Source organism: Macaca thibetana, chromosome 3, assembly GCF_024542745.1.
Source record: "Macaca thibetana thibetana isolate TM-01 chromosome 3, ASM2454274v1, whole genome shotgun sequence".
Classification (NCBI taxonomy): Eukaryota; Metazoa; Chordata; class Mammalia; order Primates; family Cercopithecidae; genus Macaca; species Macaca thibetana.
Genome location: NC_065580.1, coordinates 150,858,420 through 150,882,423, shown reverse-complemented (window position 1 = coordinate 150,882,423; position 24,004 = coordinate 150,858,420). Strand labels below are relative to the sequence as shown.

Below are 24,004 nucleotides of genomic sequence, written 5' to 3'. Positions count from 1 at the left end.
ACCTCCCGGGTTCACGCCATTCTGCTGCCTCAGCCTCCCAAGTAGCTGGGCCTACAGGCGCCCACCACCACGCCCGACTAATTTTTTGTATTTTTAGTACACACAGGGTTTCACCGTGTCAGTCAGGATGGTCTCAATCTCTTGACCTTGTGATCCGCCCGCCTCAGCCTCCCAAAGTGCTGGGATTACAGGCATGAGCCACCACGCCCAGCCTTGTGACATAATTTTAAGTGGAAAAAATACACATAAAATTGTATCTAGAGCATAACCTTGAATGTGTAAAACATAAGCATAGAAACAGACAGGAATAAGATTGTAAAAAGAAAAAAGTTAGCCGGATGTGGTGGCTCACGCCTGTAATCCCAGCACTTTGAGAGGCGGACGTGGGCAGATCACTTGAGCTTAGGAGTTTGGGACCAGCCTGGGCAAGACCCCATCGCTTCAAAAACTACGACGATAACTGGGCATGGTGGAGCATGCCTGCAATCCCAGCTACTCTGTAAGCTGAGTGAGATGATCACCTGAGCCTGGGAAGATGAGGCTGTAGTGAGCCATGACTGGACCACTGTGCTCCAGCTTAGGTGACAGAGTGAGACCCTGTCTCAAAAAAAAAAAAAAGAAAGAAAAACAACTTTATTTACAATAACTTGCATCTATACCTTATCATGTTATCATGTATAGGTACCAATTACAGAGTGAACATCTCACAATGCAAAACAGCTTAATATGATTGTTAATAGCCCCAATATCCAACACCCTCTAAAACAAACACCCAAATCAAGTAGGTACAGAAATGACAAAAGCAGCCCCATCCCCTGCACACCCTGCCCCCACTCCACAGGGAGATGCAGGGCTCTACCTGGTCAGTCCCTGGGACCACTTCGAATACACTCAGCTGGCTACGCGTCTCCCGCATGTACCTCTCCTTCTCAGGACACATATCCAGGCAGGTCCCAACAAAAGTCCTTGCTTTGTCCAGATCGGTTCTCTTCACCCGAGCTAAATGACGTCAAGTAAAAGGTAAGAATGTACCACATGGTTAGCATGAACCTACAGATGTGTATTCTCATAATGATAAAAAGAAATTAAAACACACACATGCATTACAAAAGAAAAGAAAAATATTTGTAGAACTCTGAGCCTCAGAGAAAGAGGACTTATGTTCTATTCTGCCAGGCAGTGGGACATCAAAACTCCCGAAGACCCGAGTCCACCTCTCCAACAGTCACAGAGCCTCACTGCAGATAAAAGCACGGGAGTGTCCTCACTTTCAGCCGGAGTTTTCTAACTCCTGTAATGACCTCAATGACAAAAAATCATGGTGCAGGATGTTTACTAAAAGGATTGACTTGTAACAACTGCAAATATTCAAAATATATTACTATTCTAAAACTCTGTCTCGGTATTCACCATGACTTTAATATAGGAATCATATAATGAAAGTTAACTGGGTTCTTACCTGAATAACTTCTATGATTCCACTTAGAATTAAATAGTTACAAATGTAGCTTGCAAGTAAATGGAAATGCAACAACTTCACAACTAAAAATATATACTTGTTTTTATTTTGAAAAATTCTAATACCTGGGCTGGGCCTGGTGGCTCACGCCTGCAATCCCAGCACTTTGGAAGGCCAAGGCTGGCAGATCACCTGAGGTCAGGAGTTCGAGACCAGCCTGACCAACACAGAGAACCCCTATTTCTACTAAGAATACAAAAATTAGCCAGGCAGGGTGGCGCATGCCTATAGTCCCAGCTACTCAGGAGGCTGAGGCAAGAGAATCACTTGAACCTGGGAGGCGGATATTGCAGTGAGCCAAGACTGCACCACTGCACTCCAGCATGGGTAACAGAGCAAGACTCCATTTCGAGGAAAAAAATTAAAAAAAGAAAAATTCTAACACCTAATAATTTCATTTGGAATATAAAAATCACCATCATCAATGATATGATGTATGATGGCAGTTTTTATTACTATGTATCACTATATTAAGGAAACATGGTGATTAATCAAAATATCCACAGCTTTTAAAAAACGAAACTCCTATAGCTGAATTTTTTTTTTTTTTTGAGATGGAGTCTCACTCTATCGCCCAGGCTAGACTGCAGTGGCGCAATCTTGGCTTACTGTAAGCTCCGCCTCATGGGTTCAAGCAGTTCTCCTGCCTCAGCCTCCCAAGTAGCTGGGATTACAGGCATGTGCCACCATTTTTCTATTTTTAGTAGATACCAGGTTGCTCCACGTTGGTCAGGCTGGTCTCGAACTCCTGACCTCAAGTGATCCACCAGCCTCGACCTCCCAAAGTGCTGGGATTACAGGCGTAAGCCACCACGTCCAGCATTTTTTTGAGACAAAGTCTCATCCTGTCACTCAGGCTGGAGTGTAGTGGCACAATCTCGGCTCACTGTAACCTCTGCCTAGCCAGTTCAAGTGATTCTCCTGCCTCAGCCTCCCTAGTAGCTGGGACTACAGGTGTACACCACCGCACCCAGCTAATTTATTTATTTATTTATTTATTGTAAAGATGGGGGTTTTGCCATGTTGGCCAGGCTGGTCTTGAACTCATGACCTCAGGTGGTCTACATGCCTCGGCCTCCCAAAGTGCTGGGATTACAGGCGTGAGTCACCACACCCAGCTCGGCTGAAATTTAAGAGAATAAAATTGGCAAAGAGGAGCACCTGTGTTTTTTCCTTTTATTTTTGGTCCCTGCATATATTTTTAGTGTTAACAGAATACTTACTTTTTAATAGGTAATACATTCACACAGTTCAACATTGTAACAGTGTAAGGGTGCCCTGTCCGAGATGGAGCACTCCGCCATAACCTCTGCCCTTCAGAATCCTCCTCCCTCTACAGACAGGAGTCCATTCTTTTGCATCCTCCCACTGCTATTTTATACATACATTAGCAAACATATTTGCACATATATGTACACATACACACAACACTCACTCCAAGAAGACTGGCAGACCATGAAGATCAGACACAGCACATCAGAGGCCCTGAGACTCAACAGCAATAGATCCCAATGGAAAGGAGTTGCTCCTGCCCTGATGGCACCCAAGAAGACGACCTCACCAGGCCCTTAGAACCTCTGCCACCACATGCCATACCTTGCCGCATGATCCTGTCTCTCTGGTCAAGCAGGCGGTACTTCTCCTTGGACGTCTCAGCCACAGTGCCTATCAGGGCACTGAGGGACAGCACACATGGCCCGAGGCCCTCAGAGCCGTCAGAGGCTGAGTCAAAAGAGTCTCCCTCGAATTGGTGGGCCTTTAGAAGACTTGGCTTCTTCACTGGAGAGCTATAAAGTAAACACCACACTGAGGGCCCTCGTACCAGGAAGGCCTTCAGAGCATTTTCGTTTCTGAACACGTCCCCTCATCTTTCAAGATTTTATGGTCATCTAAAGCTGAGAAACTACAAGCACTTATTGAGTTTTGATAAAGATGGTAATGAACACAAAACCGTTATTCACCTTATTCACTGACTTTAATATAATTTTGAAATATTTCATACTTTTGAAAAACAAAATAGCCTGGGCAACATAGGGAGACCCCATCTCTACAAAAATTTAAAAATCAGCCAGGCATGGTGGCATGTGCCTGTAGTCCCAGCTACTTGGGAGCCTGGGGTGAGAGGATTGCTTGAGCCTGGTAGGCAGAGGTTGCAGTGAGCTGAGATTGCACTGCTGCTCTCCAGTATGGGTTACAGTGTGAGGCTCCAAACTTACCACCCCCTACCCAAAAAAAGATAGGCACATTTAAACAGCTAAAAGGAGCACTTACTGATTCCTATCTCGAAGAAATGAAACTCAGCATGAAAAAAATCTTTAATATCAAGGAAATATTATGCCTACATGTTTTAAAACAGAAGTTTATTTTGGTAGGACATACTAAAAGGAATCAGGAATTCTCCCTCAGCTTCCCCATTTTCTAGCTTTCATCATTTTCTGAACTTGAATGTCAAAGATTATGTCAAACCAGCAACTAAACTGCTCATCACAAAATGGAAAGTGAGGAAAATACATTGGCCAAAAGATGAAAAGACGGAGACCTGTCAAAGTAGGTCTGGTGTGAAAAGGAAAAGCCTTTGAGAACAGAGTTCCCCGGACAGACAAGGTAGCCAGGGCAGTTCACATCACGTGCCGGCTAACACAACTAACACGGCCAACCGTGTCTGCTTCACTGTGATAAGCTGCACCTACAAAAAGTCATGCTGCCCTTCCTTTAAGTGACAGCTTTTTAGAAAAAAAAAAAAAAAAAAGTCATGCTGGAAACTGGAAACTGCTGTAAGTGATTATCAGAAATGCATGGTTTGACTGGGCATGCATGTCTAGTCAGGAGTTCGAGACCAGCCTGGCCAACATGGTGAAACCCCATCTCTACTAAAAATACAAACATATTAGCTGGGCATGGTGGAGCATGTCTGTAATCCCAGCTACGAGGGAGGCTGAGGCAGGAGAATTTCTTGAACCCAGGAGGCAGAGATTGCAGTGAGCCAAGATCATGCCACCGAACTCCAACCTGGGCAACAAAGTGAGATTCTGTCTCTAAACAAAAGGAATGCATAGTTTACTACAGCCACTTAAATGCCTTGAGAAAAAAGTTATTGCTTATACATTTATATGTCAAGTGGAACTGCACTCAACTGCAGTGGGATTCAGGACAAGTTAGATGAGCAAGGAGATTTGCTACTACAATCCTGTGAGGCAGGCGGCGACCCGCCACAGGGCGCCAGCCTGCGTGTGTCCCACAGAGCAGGCACTCTGTGCAAGGACAGAAGTTCTGCTGTCCTAAGTGAGCAGCCTCCCCTGGATCTCCTGTAGCTGCAGCTGAAAGGCCTACACCAGCTATAACAACTGTGTGATGAGATTCTCCCATAGAAAATGCCAAGTAGAAACAAGAAAAAAAGGCCAGCCCCAAAGGAAGGCTTTCTCAGCAACCTTGGCCCTAGGGTATGTGAGAACAAGACAGGACAGAATCACTGCTGTCCACCATCTCTACAGCTGACAGGTACCAGTGTCAGAAAATTCTCTCTTCTGGCTGCAACCACCAGCCCCACACAGACCCACCTCCTCATGGCCCATGCTGGCTGGAGGGGCAGAGCCCCTGCCCCCCACCCCCAGCCATCCCGGGCAACTGGCTTTGTCTCCTCACCACTCTCCACAGTCTTGCACCCTGACTCATGTGTCACTGCAGGGCGCTATTTCCTGGTCCTTCCCAAATAAGGTCATTAGGAGGGACCGATCCCACCTTTTATTCAGGAGGCTGCTAGCACCAGCCCTCCCTGCGGCCTTGCCAAGAGGAGAGTGCTGAAAGGGTGCATCCTCTGTGCTCGGGCTGACTTCACCATCACCTGGTTTCTTCTCCTTCAGGGAAAAGGGTTTCTTATTGGGGCCTGTGGACACAGGAGGTAGAGAAGAGTTTATGCAATCATAGATCACCTGGTACTGGACTTTTTCACTCTGTTTCTGAGAAAGTAATATTATTTTCATTGTCACAGGAGGTTAGAGAAGAGCCCAAGGAAATAACTGTGAGATGCAAATCCACTCAGAGCCAGCCTCCCCCACTGGCTGGGGAAAGGGCTCATGCTCAAAGGGTTTGGACCAAGAGCATGAGAAACTGAAAAGAGGGCCGTGCACAATGGCTCATGCCTGTAATCCCAAGATCAGACTGGGCAACATAGCAAGATCTCATCTTTATTAAATAAATTAATTAATTTAAAAAAATAATTTTTTTAAAAAGTGAAAAGAATAATTGAAAACTCACTTATTTTCTTCCTGTGCCAAAAGATAGCCATGTCTTTATGCAAACTTTTCCCCTTCTTTCTAGCCAGGGCTGCAGATGCCTGGAAAACAGTCCACAACCACCAAGTGTGAGTACATCAGGAAACCAAAGGAAATGGGATTGAAAACTCAAATGCAGTAAGCACAACAGACCATTCAAAGGCACCAGGAGCTGGCGTCCTTTGCACGACAGTGATTCCTCCACCCACACGTCTGCTGCTTGCATGGTCTCTGGCTGTGGCAGCAGCAGGATTCATCTCTCTTACCTGTCTCACCAGCATGTATTTGCTCTTCCCTCTTTTTTTTTGTTTTTTTTTGAGACAGAGTCTCGCTCTGTTACCCAGGCTGGAGTACGGTGGCGAGATCTTGGCTCACTGCAAGCTCTGCCTCCCGGGTTCATGCGTTCCCCTGCCTCAGTCTCCTGAGTAGCTGGGACTACAGGCACCCGCCACCCATTCCCGGCTCATTTTTTGTATTTTTAGTAGAGACAAGGTTTCACCGTGTTAGCCAGGATGGTCTCCATCTCCTGACCTCGTGATCCGCCCGCCTCGGCCCCCCAAAGTGCTGGGATTATAGGCATGAGCCACCGCGCCCAGCCCCTTTTTTTAAATTAACAACTTTGCTTCATAGAACTCACAAACTTGGCCTTGTTGGCATTTGGTGAGATGATTCTCACCAGCTGATCACATATACAGAAACAGTAAGTTTACCAAGTCACAATTAAACACAAAAGGGAGCTGCAGAATAACACACACAGGATGCCACTTACTACAGAAAACACACACAAAACCAACCACATGTTAGTCCCCCTGTAGATACACTCATAAAAATGTCTAGAAAAGGCAGGGCACCGTGGCTTATGCCTGTAATCCCAGCACTTTGGGAGACCCAGGCAGGCAGATCACGAGGTCAGGAGATCAAGACCATACTGGCTAACATGGTGAAACCGTCTCTACCAAAAACACAAAAAATTAGCCGGGTGTGGTGAGGGGTGTCTGTAGTCCCAGCTACTCAGGAGGCTGAAGCAGGAGAATGGCATGAGCCCGGGAGGTGGAGCTTGCAGTGAGTGGAGATGGTGCCACTGCACTCCAGCCTGGGCGACAGAACAAGACTCCGTCTCAAAAAAAAAAAAAAGTCTAGAAAAATACCCACCACACTAGTTAACCTGGACTACTCCTAAATAACAGGAGAGATAAGGATGTTCAGTTTTGTCTGTATCAACGAATTGTTTATAAAGGCAATGTATTTAAATATTAGTTATGTCATAAAATATTTAAGGTTCAGCTGGGAGAATGAGCACACTGCAATACGCAAAAAATAACTTTAAAAACAAAAGGGGGGCTGGGCACGGGGGCTCATGCCTGTTATCCTAGCACTTTGGGAAGTGGAGGTGGGAGGATCACTTGAGCCCAGGAGTTTAGGACCAGCCTGGGCCACATAGTTAAACTTCATCTCAAAAAAATAATAATAATAATAATAGTAATAAATAATAAAACAAGGCCAGGCATGGTGGCTCATGCCTGTAATCCCAGCACTTTGGGAGACCAAGGTGCATAGATCACTGAGGTCAGGAGTTCAAGACCAGCCTGGCTAACGTGATGAAACCCCATCTTCACTAAAAACACAAAAATTAGCCAGGCGTGGTGGTGCGCACACAATCCCAGCTACTTGGGAGGCTGAGGGAAGAGAATCGCTTGACCGAAAAGGTGAAGGTTGAAGTGAGCCAAGATTGTGCCACTACACTACAGCCTGGGTGACAAAGCGAGGCCCTGTCTCAAAAACAACAACAACAACAAAAATGAGAGCTGGCACAATGACTCAGATCTGTAATCCCAACACTTTGGGAGGCTAAGGCAGGAGGATAGCTTGAGGCCAGGAGCTCAAGACCAGCCTGAGCAACATAGTGAGACCATGTCTCTACAAACGCAAAAATAAAAACAATTTTTTTAATTTAAAAAATTAAAACTAAAAACAAATTAGGATTACCATATGACCTAGCAATTCCAACCCTAAGAATATACCCCAAAAAATTGAAAGCAGGGACTCAGATAGTTATACGACAATGAACATTATTCACAATAGCCAAAAAGTAGAAACAACCCATGTCTGCCAACAGATGAATCAACAAAACGTAGTCCATCCACTCAAAGGAGTATCACCCACTTTATAAATTTCTACTTTATAAATTTCTCTAGAACATAATTTTGTCTATGAGAATACTCAGAAAAAACAGTGAAGATATAAAGCTATACAACATGAGCAGTCCACACTCACTGCACCCTAGAAAATATTATGCACTTGAGACTCCATCTCAAAAACAATAAATAAATAAAAAGAAAGTTGGATGCATACATTTAAAGTCAGGATACAAACCCAGTGCTTCAAAGCAGTTATCTCTAGAGGATAGGATGACAAGGGGAATTTCACTTTTTTTTTTTTTTTTTTTTGAGACAGAGTCTGGCTCTGTCACCCAGGCTGGAGTTCAGTGGCACGAACTTGGCTCACTGCAACCTCCGCCTCCCGGGTTCAAGCAATTCACCCACCTCAGACTCCTGAGTAGGTGGGACTACAGGCGCCCGCCACCACACCTGGCTAATTTTTTGTATTTTTAGTAGCGACGGGGTTTCACCGTGTTAGCCAGGACGATCTTGATCTCCTGACCTCATCATCAGCCCACCTTGGCCTCCCAAAGCGCTGGGATTACAGGCGTGAGCCACCGCGCCCGGCCAATTTCACTTTTTCTGTATTGTTTGAAGGTTTACAGTGATCATGTACTATGACCAAAAAAAACAAAACAAAACCCAAAAAACTCAAGTTCCAAAAGTACTATGTGGTTAGAGCCTTTCGGAAGAATTTCTGAATTCCTAAAGCCTTTAAGAAGAATTTCACTTCACGGGAACAACTCTCCCAGCATTTCTAGAGTACTGCATTCTGTAGGGACTTGGAACACTCCAAGTTATGAAATAAATAGTGCTCTCCCAGCCGATGCTAATAAGGTATTTGAGTACTTTCCCTACATTACAGTAAGCAAACAACTGATGGACCAAAAAAAAAAAAAAAAAAAGGTTTTAAAGTGACAAGGTTCAAATCTAGGGTAATAAATGGCAAGATGGGAGCACTCACATGATCAAAGAAATGTACCACTGCCAGCTTTTTGCTGCGCCTGGTAAAGACGCGCTGCACTTTAGCAATTTTGCCGAAATGGTTCTCCAGAATGGTCCTGTCGTTGAGGTAGTCGGGGATGTTCTTGCACTGGATGGCTGTGACTTCAGAGGGACACAAGCCCCCAAGACTGTCTGTGCTCTCGCTTCTGTTACTCGGACGCGCCGGAGTTCCTCTTAGAGAATCTAGGGGTTCAGAGAGTGGACACTTAAACCATCAGATGTTTCCGACAACAGGAGGCACCAACTATGTCAAAGCAGAGGAAATTTTCACAGATTTAAGACCTGCTCCATATGACATGTTAGAATCCCTAATGTTTATGGGAGATTTATGTGAAAAATCAAGCTAACCCCCCAGAGAAACGTATTGACAACCTGCCAGCAGGATTTACTCTACGTTCTACATTTTCAGAGCTCACCTTCTTTCTTCTCTCTACTTTCAGTTTCTTCCTCTTTATTCACACCTGGCATCCGGGAAGGTGCCAGGACAGACTGACTCCCTCCTGGGATAGCCATGTGGTCACTTTCTCCAGACTCAACAAAGCCAATTTCCTTTTTGGCCTCCTTGTTGCCCAGACGACATACTTCCTTATTGCTTTTGAAAACATCCTGTATCGTCCGACCAAATAAAGTACCTCCCCGGGGTCGATTCAGGCGGACAGGTCGTTTGTCCGGAGGATGATCACCCCGGGACAGAGGATCCAAATCTTCTGCTGTCTCGTGGCCATGTCTCCTTGGGGAGCGATCCTGATCCTCCTTCCTTTTCATTCCTTTCATTAGGCTGGGAAGTGGTTCCACCTGGGAAACAGCTTCTTCACACCCCTGCCTGACACCTGCTTTGCTAGCCTGGAAAGGTTCGCCCAAAACCGCAGATGACACAGGGAAGCTGCTGAAGCTATTACTAGAACTTCCAAATATTGACTTAGGTCCTCTTTTCTCTTCCTCTACATTTTGGTTTGACAAAGCAGGGGTAAAGGCAGATAATGAATTATTACTACTAACAGGTTTTGAAAAGGTAAAATTTGAATTGGTAGCTGAACTACTTGTTACTTGAGGAAAAGAGAATGGGGCCAGGCCTCCAGGTGCACTACTAATTGGGTGGGAAAACGTGAAAAACCCAGAAGCAATTTGGCTCTGGGTTTTCTCTGGCTCAGATTCAGCCCCCAGTATTGGTTTGAACACTGCATTTTCCAGAGGTTTAAAGCTGAATTCTGTTTTCCCAAAACCAGAGTTCACTATTTCTCCAGCTTCTTGTCCAAAAGCAGAGGTGCTTGGGAAAGCCCCAACACTGGTGGGTGATTTAAAACTAAATCCTGGGTTTCCCAGCACAGATGAACTTGAAGGCCCAGAGGTAGCCACAAAGGTGGAAGTGTGCTCAAGTCCAGAAAAGGGTCCAACACTTGAGGATTGGGTGAACCCTAATGTTTGCACTGAAGAGGAATGACTTACTCCGGAAGACGCTGGAAAGCTGGACACCTGTGAAAATCCCGAGCTCTTCCCAGATAAGGTACTGTTTTGTCCAAAAAGAGAAGGTTGACCAAATCGAAATGGCGACTTAGATGGAAGTGTTCCTACATTACTAGAAGACGCTGAAAAAGCACTAGGCTGCTGCCCACTGAAAGGATTAGTTGGGTTCATCTTCTGTTCCAATTATTAGAAGGTAATAAGTATTACGTGTGCAAAATTAACTGGCTTCCTGAAACAGCCCCGTAGCACTAGGGAGCTCCCCTTCGTCTTCAGAACACGCTGAAAGACAAAAATTCAGATCATCACAGCTATGTTCTGCTACAAGACTAAGAAAAGAATTTTTGAACACTGTCACACTAAAAGATAACTATTTCAAAGGCAAGCAAAGGGCTATTATTTTCCGAGAGCCAACAGGTTATTTTGTTGGAGGGTGGAGTAGAGAGTGGTACAAATAATTACTTTGTTACAGAGATTTAAAGCGTGATCCCTTTAAGATTAAAAGAAAAGAAAGCCGAATAAGAAAAGAAAGCCGACTCTTTTTACTGAGTTAGTAAATTCATGAAAAACCTCCATTGGTAGTAAGAAGATAAATGCTGTTCCACCTTATAGCTTAGAGACGAATTTCTCCTGTCTTCCTCCAATCTCTACAGCCGGAGAATTCAGCGTAACGCTGCCTGGCTTCCCTCGGAGCGGCTGGAGCGCTAACCACTGTCTCACATTCCTTTATCGCGCCCTGGCGACCACCCTCGAGCCGCCTGGAAGGGCGAGGGCGCTGCCACGGAGCTGCGGCCTCTCGGCGGGGACGGCGTGCCGGGGAGCCTAATCTTCCACCCAGCACAGCCCGAAACGGCGGAGGCCGCGCGGTGGGCCCGGGCCGGCCTGGTCACTGTACTGCCCCGGGCTCGCCAGGGGCCGCCGGCGCCGCAACGCTCCGTTAGCGACGATGTGGAGGCCCGGGCGCGCGGACGTGCGCGGGGGAAGGAAACGGCGCCCCGGGCGCCGGCCCAGCCCCCACGCTCACCGTCTAGCCGCAGGACCCCGAGGCCCGCGCTGCCCTCGGGCCCCTCGGAAGGACTAGAGGCGCAAACACAGGCCGCTGCCGCGATACTCAGCGCTGCCCTCCGCGGGCAGGAAACGCCGCGGACCGACTTCCGGTTCGCTCGGCACTACCGTGTTCCGCCCCGCCCGCTGCGATCCGGTTCCGCTCTCCCCAACCGGCTCGGCGGCGGGGCTTCCGGTCGGGAGGGTCCGCCCGCTGTCGCGCCTTTTGCCGGGTCCAGACATCGGTACGTCTGGGCGGGTTACTAGTCTCCCAAGCGAGAGCGTCGCATTCACCCCCGTCGGTCTGCGGGCGCCCCAGACCCCAGAGGACCTGGCCCCAGCGCTTACCTGTGTCCCCCATTCTGTGCTCCCCATTCCAGCCCGTTCCCTCCTCCGCCGCGTCCCTCCCCGGCCGCGTCCCTCCCCCGCACCCCGCCGCGTTCTCGCGCGCCTCGCCCCGCGCGCACGGTGCACCTGTCCCTTCTCTGGGAACCGCTCCTTCCGCTCCGCCCTCCTGGAGTCCCGGCCTGATTCCGCGGCGTCCTTCCATAGCCCCTCGTTGTTGCATCCTCCTTGTGGTAAATGTAAATTACCTTAAGATTTTTCAATCAGTTCCACCAAATAAAGTGATTTGATTGCGTGTGCATGTGTATTTTTACAGAATGTGTTATCACTTGTACTGATTGGTCTTCTCTTACACCTTAACCCCAGGTTCCGTTGCAAACATTTTTAAAGGGCTGGTTATTCTTCGTGAAATGAGTTTGGTGATTAGAAACCTGCAGCGAGTCATCCCCATCAGGAGAGCGCCACTTCGCAGTAAGATCGAGATTGTAAGGAGGATTTTAGGAGTGCAGAAATTTGACCTGGGGATCATCTGTGTTGACAACAAGAATATTCAGCACATTAATAGAATCTACAGAGGTAGAAACGTCCCAACCGATGTGCTTTCTTTTCCATTTCATGAGGTAAAAAAAAAAAAGGGTTCCTCTTGTCTAGCCTACCTTCCCAGAGTAAATTTCCTGTCTTTTTTTGTTTCTTTAATTAAGACGGAGTCTTGCTCTGTCACCCAGGCTGGAGTGCAGTGGTGCGATCTCGGCTCACTGCAACCTCCCTGCCTGCTTCAAGTGATTCTTTTGCCTCAGCCTCCCCAGTAGGTGGGACTACAGATGTGGGCCACCACACCTGGCTATTTTTTTTTTTTTTTTTTTTTTTTTGAGACGGAGTCTTGCTGTGTCGCCCAGGCTGGAATGCAGTGGCGCGATCTCGGCTCACTGCAAGCTCCGCCTTCCGGGTTTACGCCATTCTCCTGCCTCAGCCTCCCAGTAACTGGGACTACAGGCGCCCGCCACCGCGCCCGGCTAGTTTTTTGTATTTGTAGTAGAGACGGGGTTTCACCGTGTTAGCCAGGATGGTCTCGATCTCCTGACCTCGTGATCCGCCCACCTTGGCCTCCCAAAGTGGGTTAATTTTTTGGGGGGGGGGTATTTTTAGTAGAGACAGAAGTTTCACCATGATGGCCAGGCTGCTCTTGAACTCCTGACCTCAGGTGATCTGCCTGCCTCGGCCTCCCAGAGTGTTGGGATTACAGGCGTGAGCCACGGTGCCCAGCCTAAATTTCCTCTATTAATTATATTATAGGCTAGGCTCTGTGGCGCATATAAGTATATATATTACAGACATGATTTTTAATTTTAATTTTGAAAATTTCCAAATATACACAAAAGTAGAGAGAGCAGTATATTCAGCCTCCACTGATCGATGGCCGTCACCCAGAGGCCACAATTACACCGGTAAGCCAGCAGAAAAAGAAAGGTAACAGCCGAGCGTGATGGCTCATGCTGATAATCCCAGCACTTTGGGAGCCCAAGGCAGGTGGATCACCTGAGGTCAGGAGTTCGAGATCAGCCTGGCCAACATGGTGAAACTCTGCCTCTACTAAAAACACAAAAAATTAGCTGGGTGTGTGGGGGGAGGGCCGCAGTGTGCCTGTAATCCTAGCTACCTGGGAGGCTGAGGCAGGAGAATCGCTTGAACCCCTGAGGTGGAGGTTGCAGTGAGCCGAGATCGCACCATTGCACTCCAGCCTGGGCAACAAGAGGGAAACTCTGTCTCAGAAAAAAAAAAAAAAAGAAAAGAAAAAGGTGACTAGCGGCCACCCCCTTCCCCTCCTAATGCTCTCAGTGAATTAAAAGAGAGAAGCAAAGTGCTTCTGCAATATTTTTGCAATTTTAAGCGGGATTCGTTAATGAATATGTGCACATTGGAAAAATCAAAACAACACTGAAAGTAACAGACTGGGGTAAATATTTCCAACATACTCGATGTGATAGCAGTCAGGTTATTATCTACATTCTGTACGTGACTTCATTCAAGGCTTCCCACATTGTAGCAGCAGGAATTGGAGCAATCCTTTGGGAAAGCAACTTGGCAAATCTACTCCAAGAGCATTTCAAACAGACGTATCCTTTAGTCCAGTAGTGACACACCCAAGACAATAAACCAAAAGACAGAAGAGGCAGGGTACAGTGGCTCACGCCTGTAATCCCAGCACTTTGGGAGGCCAAGGTGGGTGGGTCATGATGTCAGGAGTTCAAGACCATCCTGGCCAACATGGTGAAACCCCGTCTCTACTAAAAATACAAAAAAAGTTAGCTGGGCTCGGTGGCACGTGCCTGTAATCCCAGCTACTTGGGAGGCTGAGGCAGGAAAATCGCTTGAACCAGGGAGTCGGAGGTTGCAGTGAACTGAGATCAGGCCACTGTACTCCAGCCTGGCAACAGAGAGAGACTCCGTCTCAAAGGAAAAAAAAAAAAAAAGAAAATGCTGAATCATGTAAAAATGTCTTAAAATGTTAATTTATTGGCTAGGCCTATAATCCTAGCACTTTGGGAAGCTAAGGTGGGAGGATCACTTGAGCCCAGGAGTTCAAGACCAGTCTGGGCAACATAGTCAAACCTTGTTTCTACAAAAAATAAAAACAACAATTAGCTGGGCATGGTGGTGTGCAAACCTGTAGTCCCAGCTACTCAGGAGGCTGAGGTGAGAGGATCGCCTGAGCTCAAGAAACTGAGGCTGCAGTGAGCCAAGATTGCACCTCTGCACTCCATCCACCCTGGGCCGCAGAGTGAGACCCTGTCCCAAAAAAAGAAAAGTTACTGTTTTCTGTAATAGGAAAATAAAAGGAGCACCCTAAATATCCAGCCATAGGTGACTGACTTAGTGTGAACAGTCCTTAACTAAGTGGGCTGGTCTTTATAGTCTTTATGTGGAAAATGTGAAAGACTCTTTAGGACAAAATACCAAGTAGAAAGAACAGAAATATACAATCGTGTTCATGTGATGGTTTAACTCTGTAGAGGTTGTGGATCTGTGTGATTCTGCATTGGGAGGGATAAAAGAAATGAAAAGCCATATGACAAGGTGATATCAACCTAAACAACAAACAGGTTTTTAAAGAAAAGGATGTTTATTTGGGATAGAGCATTGCAGTGAAAATACACATACCACATGCCATAGTAGACTGTGCATATTCAAGGAGGTAAAGGAAGGCAAAGGTTTTTTTTTTTCTTTTCTTTTTTTTTTTTTTTGAGACGGAATCTTGCTCTGTCTGTCACCCAGGCTGGAGTGCAATCTCGGCTCACTGCAACCTCCACCTCTCAGGTTCAAGCGATTCTCCTGCCTCAGCCTCCTGAGTAGCTGGGATTACAGGCGCCCGCCATCACATCTGGCTAATTTTTTTTTTTTTTTTTGTATTTTTAGTAAAGTCAGGGTTTCACCATGTTGGCCAAGCTGGTCTAGAACTCCTGACCTCAGGTGATCTACCCGCCTCTGCCTTCCAAAGTGTTGGGATTATAGGCGGGGGTCACTGAGCCCGGCCTGGCAAAGGTTTTTAAAGGAAAAAATAATTGTTTTGAGATAATGGTCCTTGGTTACAAAGATCAATAACAAGGTTAATGCCCGTCCAAGGTTGGACAGGCAGTTGCTAGGCTGATTATCCTTGCAGAAGTTCTGTGTGTGTGTAAGGTTGTCAGGTTGTCATAGCCTTTGTGCAAGGTTGCATTGTGTGTGTGTGTGTGTGTGTGTGTGTAAAGTTGTTATAGCCTTTGTGCAAGGTTGCATTGTGTGTGTGTGTGTGTAAAGTTGTTATAGCCTTTGTGCAAGGTTGCATTTTGTGTTTGTGTAAGGTTGTCATGGCCTTTGTTGCAGTTTTTGCAGTCTTTACTGACAGTTTTTGTTATCAGGTATGAAAGTATGAGAATCCTCTCTTCATAGCTTTCCCTAGTTCTATTTGTCAGGTTTTTTGATTTGTTTGTATAACCCTAATGGCTCTATTTTGATTCTGACAACTTCCTTTTTTTTTTTTTTTTTTGTGAGACGGAGTCTTGCTCTGTCAGCCAGACTGGAGTGCAATGGCGCAGTGTAGGGGCTCACTGCAACCTCTGCCTCCCGGGTTCAAGCGATTCTCCTGCCTCAGCCTCCCGAGTAGCTGGGTTAAGGCATGTGCCATCACACCTGGCTAATTTTTGTATTTTTAGTAGAGACGGGGTTTCACCATGTTGGTCAGGCTGGTGTCAAACCCCTGACCTCGTGATCTGCCCACCTCGGCCTCCCAAAGTGCTGGGATTACAGGTATGAACCACCACGCCTGGCTATTCTGACGATTTTCACAATGGAAACAATTCAGGGCACTTGTGTACAGTTGGCTGGGCAACCCACCCTGCCACAGACCCAGCTGCTACCCTGGCCTTAGACATGCAGCTTTCGAGTGATTTGGGTGGCTGGCACAGTGGCTCACGCCTGTAATCCCAGCACTCAGGGAGGCCGAGGCAGGCAGACCACCTGAGGTCAGGAGTTCGAGACTAGCCTGACCCATGAAACCCCATCTCTACTAAAAAATACAAAAATTAGGCCAGGCGCGGTGGCTCATGCCTATAATCCCAGCAGTTTGGGAGGCCAAGGCGGGTGGATCACCTGAGGTCGGGAGTTTGAGACCAGCCTGACCAACATGGAGAAACCCAGTCTCTACTAAAAATACAAAATTAGCCGAGCGTGATGGCGCATACCTGTAGTCCCACCTACTCGCTAGGCTGAGGCAGGAGAATCGCTTGAACCCAGGAGGTGGACACTCCAGCCTGGGCAACAAGAGCAAAACTCCGTCTCAAAAAAATAAATAAATAACATAAATAAACTGGGCACGGTGGCATGTGCCTGTAATCCCAGCTACTTAGGAGACTGAGACAGGAGAATCGCTTGAACCCAGGAGGCAGAGGTTGCAGTGAGCCAAGATTGTGCCATTCCACTGCAGCCTGGGCAACAAGAGCGAAACTCCGTCTCAAAAAAAAAAAAAAAAAAAAGTGATTTGGTCAGAGAGCAAGTGCTTATTTGCCTTGGGAATAACCAGGATGAAACCTGTCAACCTGTGGTTGGGTTACGATTCCTGTTCTCTAAGTCTGCATTTCCTCATTTTTTAGCATCTGAAAGCCGGTGAATTTCCCCTGCCTGAATTTCCAGATGACTATAATTTGGGAGACATTTTCCTAGGAGTGGAGTATATCTTCCATCAGTGTAAAGAAGATGAAGATTACAATGACGTCCTGACTGTAAGCGGGGATGCTGAAATCATATAACCTGGCGCATGGAACATGGGCCATACAAAGGGGTCGAGATCACAGCCCTGCATCCTGTGTGTCCATGGGTACCATAAGGGCCACTGGGGGAAGAACCTGTAAGCAGGGTGTGAGGAGCACCCAGGCTGGGTAGGAACTGCATGCCTCATGCGACAGTTGGAGGAGAGAGAGAACATGCTGTGGAAACACAGAAGCTCCCAGAGAAGCCTTCTCAGCTTTTACCTCTGGAGTACAGCAGACTATGTTGAGCTAACCCAGACCTGCTGGATCAGCTTCTTTCTGAGCTGCCAGAAGTACAGAGGTTGGAGCCTCCACCACCTTCCAGATCTGTTTCTCCTCAGTGTAATCCGCCTATGGGTTCTTCCTGCCCACTGAACAGACAAAACCAATTCACTGAGACCGTTGTATTGCAGTAGAGAAAGAGTTTAACACAGAGCTAGCCAAGTGGAAAGACGAGTTATTATTCAATCTTCCAGAGAACTCAGAGGCTAGGGTTTTCATGGGCAATTTGGCAGGCAGGGGCTAGGGAATGGGTGCTGCTGATTGGTTGGGGACAGACCATGGGGTATAAATGATTTTTGTCCGCTGAGTCCACCTCTGGGTGGAGCCACAGAATCAGCTGAGTCATGAGTCTCAGGTCCAGGTGGAGTCTGTAGGTTGCCAGCACTCAAAAGTCTGAAAAACGTCCCAAAAGACCATTCTTAGGTTCTACTATTGACGTTATCTTATTGGGGAGCAATTGGGGCAGTCACAAATCTTGTGACCTCTGGCTGCATGACTCCTGAGCAGCAAGGAATCAGAGCAAGGCAAGCTGGGGAAGAAGAGCTGCTGGCTGGCTCTCCTCAGGACACCTACATCTGAGCAGAATTCAGGCCCCTCCCATTGTCCTCATCTTGTGGCCCTTCACTAGCTTTACAGAGGTGGTTTCGGTCCTGAGCAAGGAGGGGATTCGTTTTAGGGAGGGATGATTACTATTCCTGATTCAAAGTTAAACTCTAGATTAAATTCCTCCCATAGTTAACTTGGCCTGTACCCAGGACTGAGTGGGGACAGCCAACCTGTGAGACTAGAAGCGAGGTGGAGTCAGCCACGCAAGTTAAACTCTAGATTAAATTCCTCCTGTGGTTAGCTCGGCCTGTGCCCAGGACTGAGATGGAGTCAGCTGGGCCAGACTTCTCTCACTGTCATCATCTTTGCACAGGTGGTTTCAGCAGCTTGATGCCAAAAAAAAAAAACCAAAAGGTATTCTGAAAAGCCATGTATGAGTGAATCGTACTTGACTTGGCCTCCTTTGACTGAACAGCCATGCCCTGAGTCGTCCTTGAGGATCCAAGTGCATGTGTGTGGTTTGAAGCAGAGCTTCCCAGCCAGACCCAGCGTGAAAGGCTGGGACGGCCACACAGGAACCTGGGCTGGGCGCCAACTGCTCCCCCCAGACCTGGGTGGGACGTGCCCGCCACACATACTCTGCTGGCGAAGGGGAAGCTTCTGAGAGTGACAGGAAGTGGCCCAGCCCGAGATTCAGCCCTGGGATCTCTGTGGCCAGCAACTGTGGGGGGCATGTGGACATCTGCTTCCATTTTCCCCAAACCTCCTGAGATTCTGTTCCCTGGTCTGCCCCTGGCATTTCTTCCTCGGGCCCAGAGCCCTCTCCGTGGGGCTCCCTATTAACCTGAATGGAGGGCCAGTCCACTATCCCAGGACTTCATCATCATGGCCACAGGCCAGGACAGCTCTCTGCTCAGGGCTTGCTCTCAGCTGCACCCTCCATGTACCCTGCTTTGTCCTTCATGTCTCCAGGCGCCTCACACCAGCCCCAAGGATACCCACCTCCCAGGTCTCCCTCCTCCCTCCACCCAAATCCCAGGGGAGTACTACTGCTGTGGCCCATGTGGCTCCATAAGCCCCCTTGGTGCTGTGCCTGCTCAGGGTCCACAGGCCCTCCCTCCTCTTCCTCTTCCCCCAGCTCTGGGCTCCATCTGGGTGCCCCTCCCCTGTGGGCTTTAATCCAGCCCTGTCTCCAGGAGGACATGGTAAATGTGGGTCTTCCCGAGTCACCAGCAGTTGCACCTCCCTTCCCCTGTGCCTTTATACCTCTTCTCCACTCCCTGTGCTGCCTGTGCACCAAAGCTCCACCCACAGTGTTCAGTAAAATCAGGGGCCACTGGAGGCCCCGCCCTCTAACTGGGGCACTGCCCCTCCTAGGGGTTGGGCCTGGGGTGTGGACTGTGCCCTTGCCTCGTCCCTCTTAGGGCAGGGAGGCCACCCCGGCCGGTGCCCCACTACCCCCCAACCTTGCGGCACCCACCCCTCCTCACTTCTTCATAATCCACCCTCCTTGTCCATTACTCCTGTGGCTGGACAGCTCCATCCTGGGGGCCCTCCCCAGCACAGTGCGGCCGAACAGCACTCCACATTGACTAAAGAGTCTGAAAGGGGCTTGCCTGCTTTCCCTTTTAGATGGAAGGGAGCTGAGGCCGAGTGCCTGTGATTCCTGCGCGGGGGTCTCACAGCAGCCCTGGGGTCCTGCAGCCATGCACCAAGAGCAGCCTGTGGCCCTGGGGTGTCCCTGAAGGGGCAGCTTCCTGTGGGGTCATCCTCTGAGCCGGTTGAAATTATTCTGACAGGTGACGGCCACCCACGGACTCTGTCACTTGCTGGGCTTCACACACAGCACGGAGGCGGAGTGGCAACAGGTAAGGAGCCCATCCTCCCGCTACCCAGGGGGTGTGTGGGGGAAGGAGGCTGCCCCAGGCCCCTGCCAGCCCCCACCCTCCATCCTGACCACCCCCACAGAAACTGGACCTCAGACCTGCCCTTGGAAAAATGACTCAGATGCTTGCTTTCAACACGGGGCTCCCCAGATACTTCCAGCTGAATGTGTTCACTAAGAAAAGCGGTCTGTGTGCGAGGCCGAGAGCCACAGCTGACACTAGCAAGTGGTGCTTGGTCAAAAACGTCCAGTCAGCTAGAGACTAGGCCAGACCCCGGGCCGGGGCGGGAGCTCTGCACTAAGTGAATTCAAGGTTGGTTTCCCCCAGGCCCAGGCGCTCTGTCTACAGAGGCCCACGCGGGCTGCGGTCCACGTGGTTAACACGCACACAATCCTGTGTTGGCGAGCAAACCATCCGCTTCTGTGAAAGTCATGAAAAACCCTTTTCATTAAAAAAAGAAAAAGTTCGCTGGGGGCAGTGGCTCACGCCGGTAATCCCAGCACTTTGGGAGGCCGAGGAGGGTGGATCACTTGAGGTCAGGAGTTCGGGATCAGCCTGGCCAACATGGTGAAACCCTGTCTCTACTAAAAATACAATAATTAGCCGGGCGTGGTGGCGGGCGCCTGTAATCCCAGCTACTCGGGAGGCTGAGGCAGGCGAATCGCTTGAACCCAGGAGGCGGAGGTTGCAGTGAGCGCTCCTCCCCCTCCCCCCTTCCCCCTCCCGCGCTCCCCTTCCCTCTTGCAGCCCCGCTTCTTCTCCCAGCCTGTGGGCACTCGCTGAGCTCAGGTCCTGGTTAAGATGCCAGGAGGCGGGTCCCGCCCTTCGGCCTGAGCTAGAGCCGCGCGGGCGGCCAGGTTCCCCCAAACCCTGTGGGAGGGGCGTCCCGAGGAGGCGACCCCTGAGAGTGGGGCGCGGACCCCTTCCCTGGGGAGGGCCCAGCGCGCTTCGTTCCTTCCAGATGTTCCAGAAGGAGAAGGCGGTGCTGGACGAGCTGGGCCGACGCACTGGGACCCGGCTGCAGCCCCTGACCCGGGACCTCTTCGGAGGGAGCTGAAAGCAGGACGGGGCGGGGGTGGGGGCTGCGGGGAGCCGGGGTCCCACACAGATAAATAACAAATGAATATACGGGGGGAACTTCCTCTCATTTCTTTCACAGCACGTCGGGTATTTTTCATAATTGTAAATAAGACGGTTCCGAGCCGTGGCATCGAGAGGGCGTCCGGAGTTCCGGGAACGCGTGGCCCCCGCCTGGGAGCACCACGCAGCGCTCGCCTCTTACCCGTCCCTGCCCGGAGCCTGCGCCCTTCCCGGGGGTCCCTGCCCGGAGCCTGCGCCCTTCCCGGGGGTCCCTGCCCGGAGCCTGCGCCCTTCCCGGGGGTCCCTGCCCGGAGCCTGCGCCCTTCCCGGGGGTCCCTGCCCGGAGCCTGCGCCCTTCCCGGGGGTCCCTGCCCGGAGCCTGCGCCCTTCCCGGGGGTCCCTGCCCGGAGCCTGCGCCCTTCCCGGGGGTCCCTGCCCGGAGCCTGCGTCCTTCCCGGGGGTCCCTGCCTGGAGCCTGCGCCCCCGGAGAGGAAGAGGCTCGAGGGGTTTGGGTCCCGCAGCCCGTCCTTCCATAGAAAAGGCTCTTGCGTCAGTATTTCCTGCTTTACCTCCTGAGTATTCGGATATTCGAGTAAACCCTGGCGTTTCAGCGCCAGCGCACGCGTCTTCATCAGGGCAGCGCGTCGCAAGGGCGCTGGTTCCCCCGGGCCTCCCGACCCGGCCCCCTGGCCACCGACACCGCTCTAGCCGGGCCATGGGGAGGTCTCGGAGCAGCACCTCAGAGACCCTCGTGAGCCCTAAAATCTGGGGCTACTATTCTGATCATCTGTTTGTCCTGTAAAATGATTTAGGGTCATGAAAATGCCTTTCCACTGGACTTGCGTCCTGTCTTAGCCTGGACTTGTCCCCTTAGGAACACAGGCCAGGCCCCTCTGTTCCTGAAGTCGCTGCACCACCGCGCCCTTCCATGGAGAGCGTTCTGTTTACCGTGGAACTAGCTTAATGTCGAAAAAGTACTGGTGAAAATAGAAAACAGAGTCAGCTTTAATCCAAGCTTGTAACAAGAGCACACAGTTGGGATTCACATTCAAAAGCCCTTAAGAGACTGAGAGGCCTGGAGACCTGCCAGCTGTGGGCGGGATTTTGGAGGTTCCTGTTTGCTGTTAGAACCCAGCCCCAGGAGCCTCTGTTTACATCCTGGGGCGCTCAGGGCTTCTTGGGAATTCCTGGGGGCTGAGGACGTGGGGGTCTGGCTTTACTGGGTAGTGCCCAGACACGACTGCAGAGCTGGGCCACTAGTGCCCCCAGCAGCCCATAGCCAGTGACCCTGGGGCCCAGACCCAGCCTGGGTGGTCCCAGCCCTCTGGTGGACAGGGTCTCTAATGTGTGCTGGGGCTGCCATGTGTCCCACCGTCAATGAGGCTATCTCTTCATCTATTTTTTCTTTTTTTTTTTTTTTTTTTTTTTTTTTTTTTTTTTGGAGACAGAGTCTTGCTCTGTCGCCCAGGCTGGAGTGCAGTGGCCGGATCTAAGCTCACTGCAAGCTCCGCCTCTCAGGTTTACGCCATTCTCCTGCCTCAGCCTCCCGAGTAGCTGGGACTACAGGCGCTCGCCACCTCGCCCGGCTAGTTTTTTGTATTTTTTAGTAGAGACGGGGTTTCACCGGGTTAGCCAGGATGGTCTTGATCTCCTGACCTCGTGATCCGCCCGTCTCGGCCTCCCAAAGTGGTGGGATTACAGGCTTGAGCCACCGCACCCGGCCTTTCTTTTTTTGAGACATAGTCTTACTCTGTCGCCCAGGCTGGAGTGCAGTGGCATGATTTCTGACTGCAACCTCTGCCTCCCAGGTTCAAACGATTCTCCTGCCTCAGCCTCCCGAGTAGCTGGGACTACAGGCGTGTACCACCACGCCCAGCAAATTTTTTGTTGTTGTTGTATTTTTAGTAGAGACAGGGTTTCACTATGTTGGCCAGGATGGTCTTGATCTCCTGACCTCATGACCCACCTGCCTCAGCCTCCCAAAGTGCTGGGATTACAGGCGTGAGCCACTGCACCCGGCCTCTCTCTTCATCCCCTCTGCTGTAAGGGACTGCTTGTGTCTTCTGCCCTTTTTACTGGTTTTTCTTTTTTTTGATTTGGAGGTATTACTGGTTAGAAGTATTTATATGTATTATTGAACACAACCCTGGTTTTTTTAGTTTTGTTTTGTTTTTGAGACAGAGTCTCGCTCTGTTGCCCAGGCTGGAGTGCAGTGGCATGATTTCAGCTGACTGCAACTTCTGCCTCCTGGGTTCATGCTATTCTCCTGCCTCAGCCTCCCGAGTAGCTGGGACTACAGGTGCCCGCCACCACGTCTGGCTAATATTTTTGTATTTTTAGTAGAGACAGGGTTTCACCGTGTTATCTACGATGGTCTCCATCTCCTGACCTCATGATCCGCCTACCTTGGCCTCCCAAAGTGCTGGGATTATAGGCGTGAGCCACCGTGCTTGGCCTGTTTTGTTTTTGAGATAGAGTCTTGCTTTGTTGCCCAGGCTGGAGTGCAGAGGTGCAATCTCAGCTCATTGTACCCTCTGCCTCCTGGGCTCAAGCCATTCTCCTGCCTCAGCCTCCCAAGCAGCTGGGACTATAAGTGTGCACCACTATGCCCGGCTAATTTTTGTGTTTTTGTAGAGACAGGGTTTCTCTGTGTTGACCAGGCTAGGCTTGAACTCCTGACCTCAAGTAATCTGCCCACCTCAGCCTCCCAAAGTGCTGGGATTACAGGTGTGAGCCACCACACCGTGCCCAGCTCAATCATGTTTTTTTTTTTTTTGGAGTGATTCTCCTGCCTCAGCCTCCCAGGTAGCTTGTACTACAGGTGTGTGCCACCACGCCTGGCTAATTTTTGTATTTTTTAGTAGAGACAGGGTTTCACTATGTTGGCCAGGCTGGGCTCAAATTCCTGAACTCAAGTGATCGATCCACCTGGGCCTCCCAAAGCGCTGGCATTATAGGTGTGAGCCACCGTGCCTGGCCCCAACCCTTTCTTTCTTTAGGGAATGTGAGCAAATGCCCTACTGACCTAAACCTGAGGAAGAGCTGCCCGTGGCCCAGGCAGCAGTAGCATCACCTCTTACCCATGCAGGGCAGTGTCCTACTCTAGGAACTTGGGAGTTGGGAG

General features: G+C 49.7%; 2 protein-coding genes across 5 annotated transcripts in view; one reads left to right on the top strand and one right to left on the bottom strand.

Moving 5' to 3' along the window:
• Nucleotides 1-11,893, bottom strand: part of MCM3AP (minichromosome maintenance complex component 3 associated protein) — a 53,520-nt gene extending 41,627 nt beyond the window's left edge. The window contains exons 1-7 of one of the 3 annotated variants that reach the window (XM_050784320.1): nucleotides 11,808-11,893; nucleotides 9,371-10,697; nucleotides 8,914-9,137; nucleotides 5,774-5,852; nucleotides 5,258-5,402; nucleotides 3,116-3,306; nucleotides 860-999 (exon numbers count right to left, since the gene is read on the bottom strand). In XM_050784320.1, coding sequence (XP_050640277.1) covers nucleotides 860-999; nucleotides 3,116-3,306; nucleotides 5,258-5,402; nucleotides 5,774-5,852; nucleotides 8,914-9,137; nucleotides 9,371-10,589 — 1,998 coding nt within the window. In that variant the 5' untranslated portion in view covers nucleotides 10,590-10,697; nucleotides 11,808-11,893. Of the gene's footprint in view, nucleotides 1-859; nucleotides 1,000-3,115; nucleotides 3,307-5,257; nucleotides 5,403-5,773; nucleotides 5,853-8,913; nucleotides 9,138-9,370; nucleotides 10,698-11,020; nucleotides 11,347-11,439; nucleotides 11,587-11,807 lie in introns of those variants that run through there. The other 2 variants (XM_050784321.1, XM_050784319.1) reach the window with 2 other exon arrangements.
• On the top strand, nucleotides 11,617-20,924 carry YBEY (ybeY metalloendoribonuclease). Of its 2 annotated transcripts, none has more exons than XM_050784346.1 (5): nucleotides 11,617-11,704; nucleotides 12,171-12,424; nucleotides 16,931-17,059; nucleotides 19,714-19,782; nucleotides 20,762-20,924. In XM_050784346.1, the coding sequence occupies exons 2-5, from the start codon at nucleotides 12,215-12,217 to the stop codon at nucleotides 20,855-20,857; spliced, it is 504 nt and encodes a 167-aa protein (XP_050640303.1). In that variant the 5' UTR covers nucleotides 11,617-11,704; nucleotides 12,171-12,214; the 3' UTR covers nucleotides 20,858-20,924. The 2 variants fall into 2 exon arrangements, with proteins under 2 accessions (XP_050640303.1, XP_050640304.1); XM_050784347.1 differs by having other exon boundaries at nucleotides 11,631-12,037.
• Nucleotides 20,925-24,004: the final 3,080 nt, after the last annotated feature.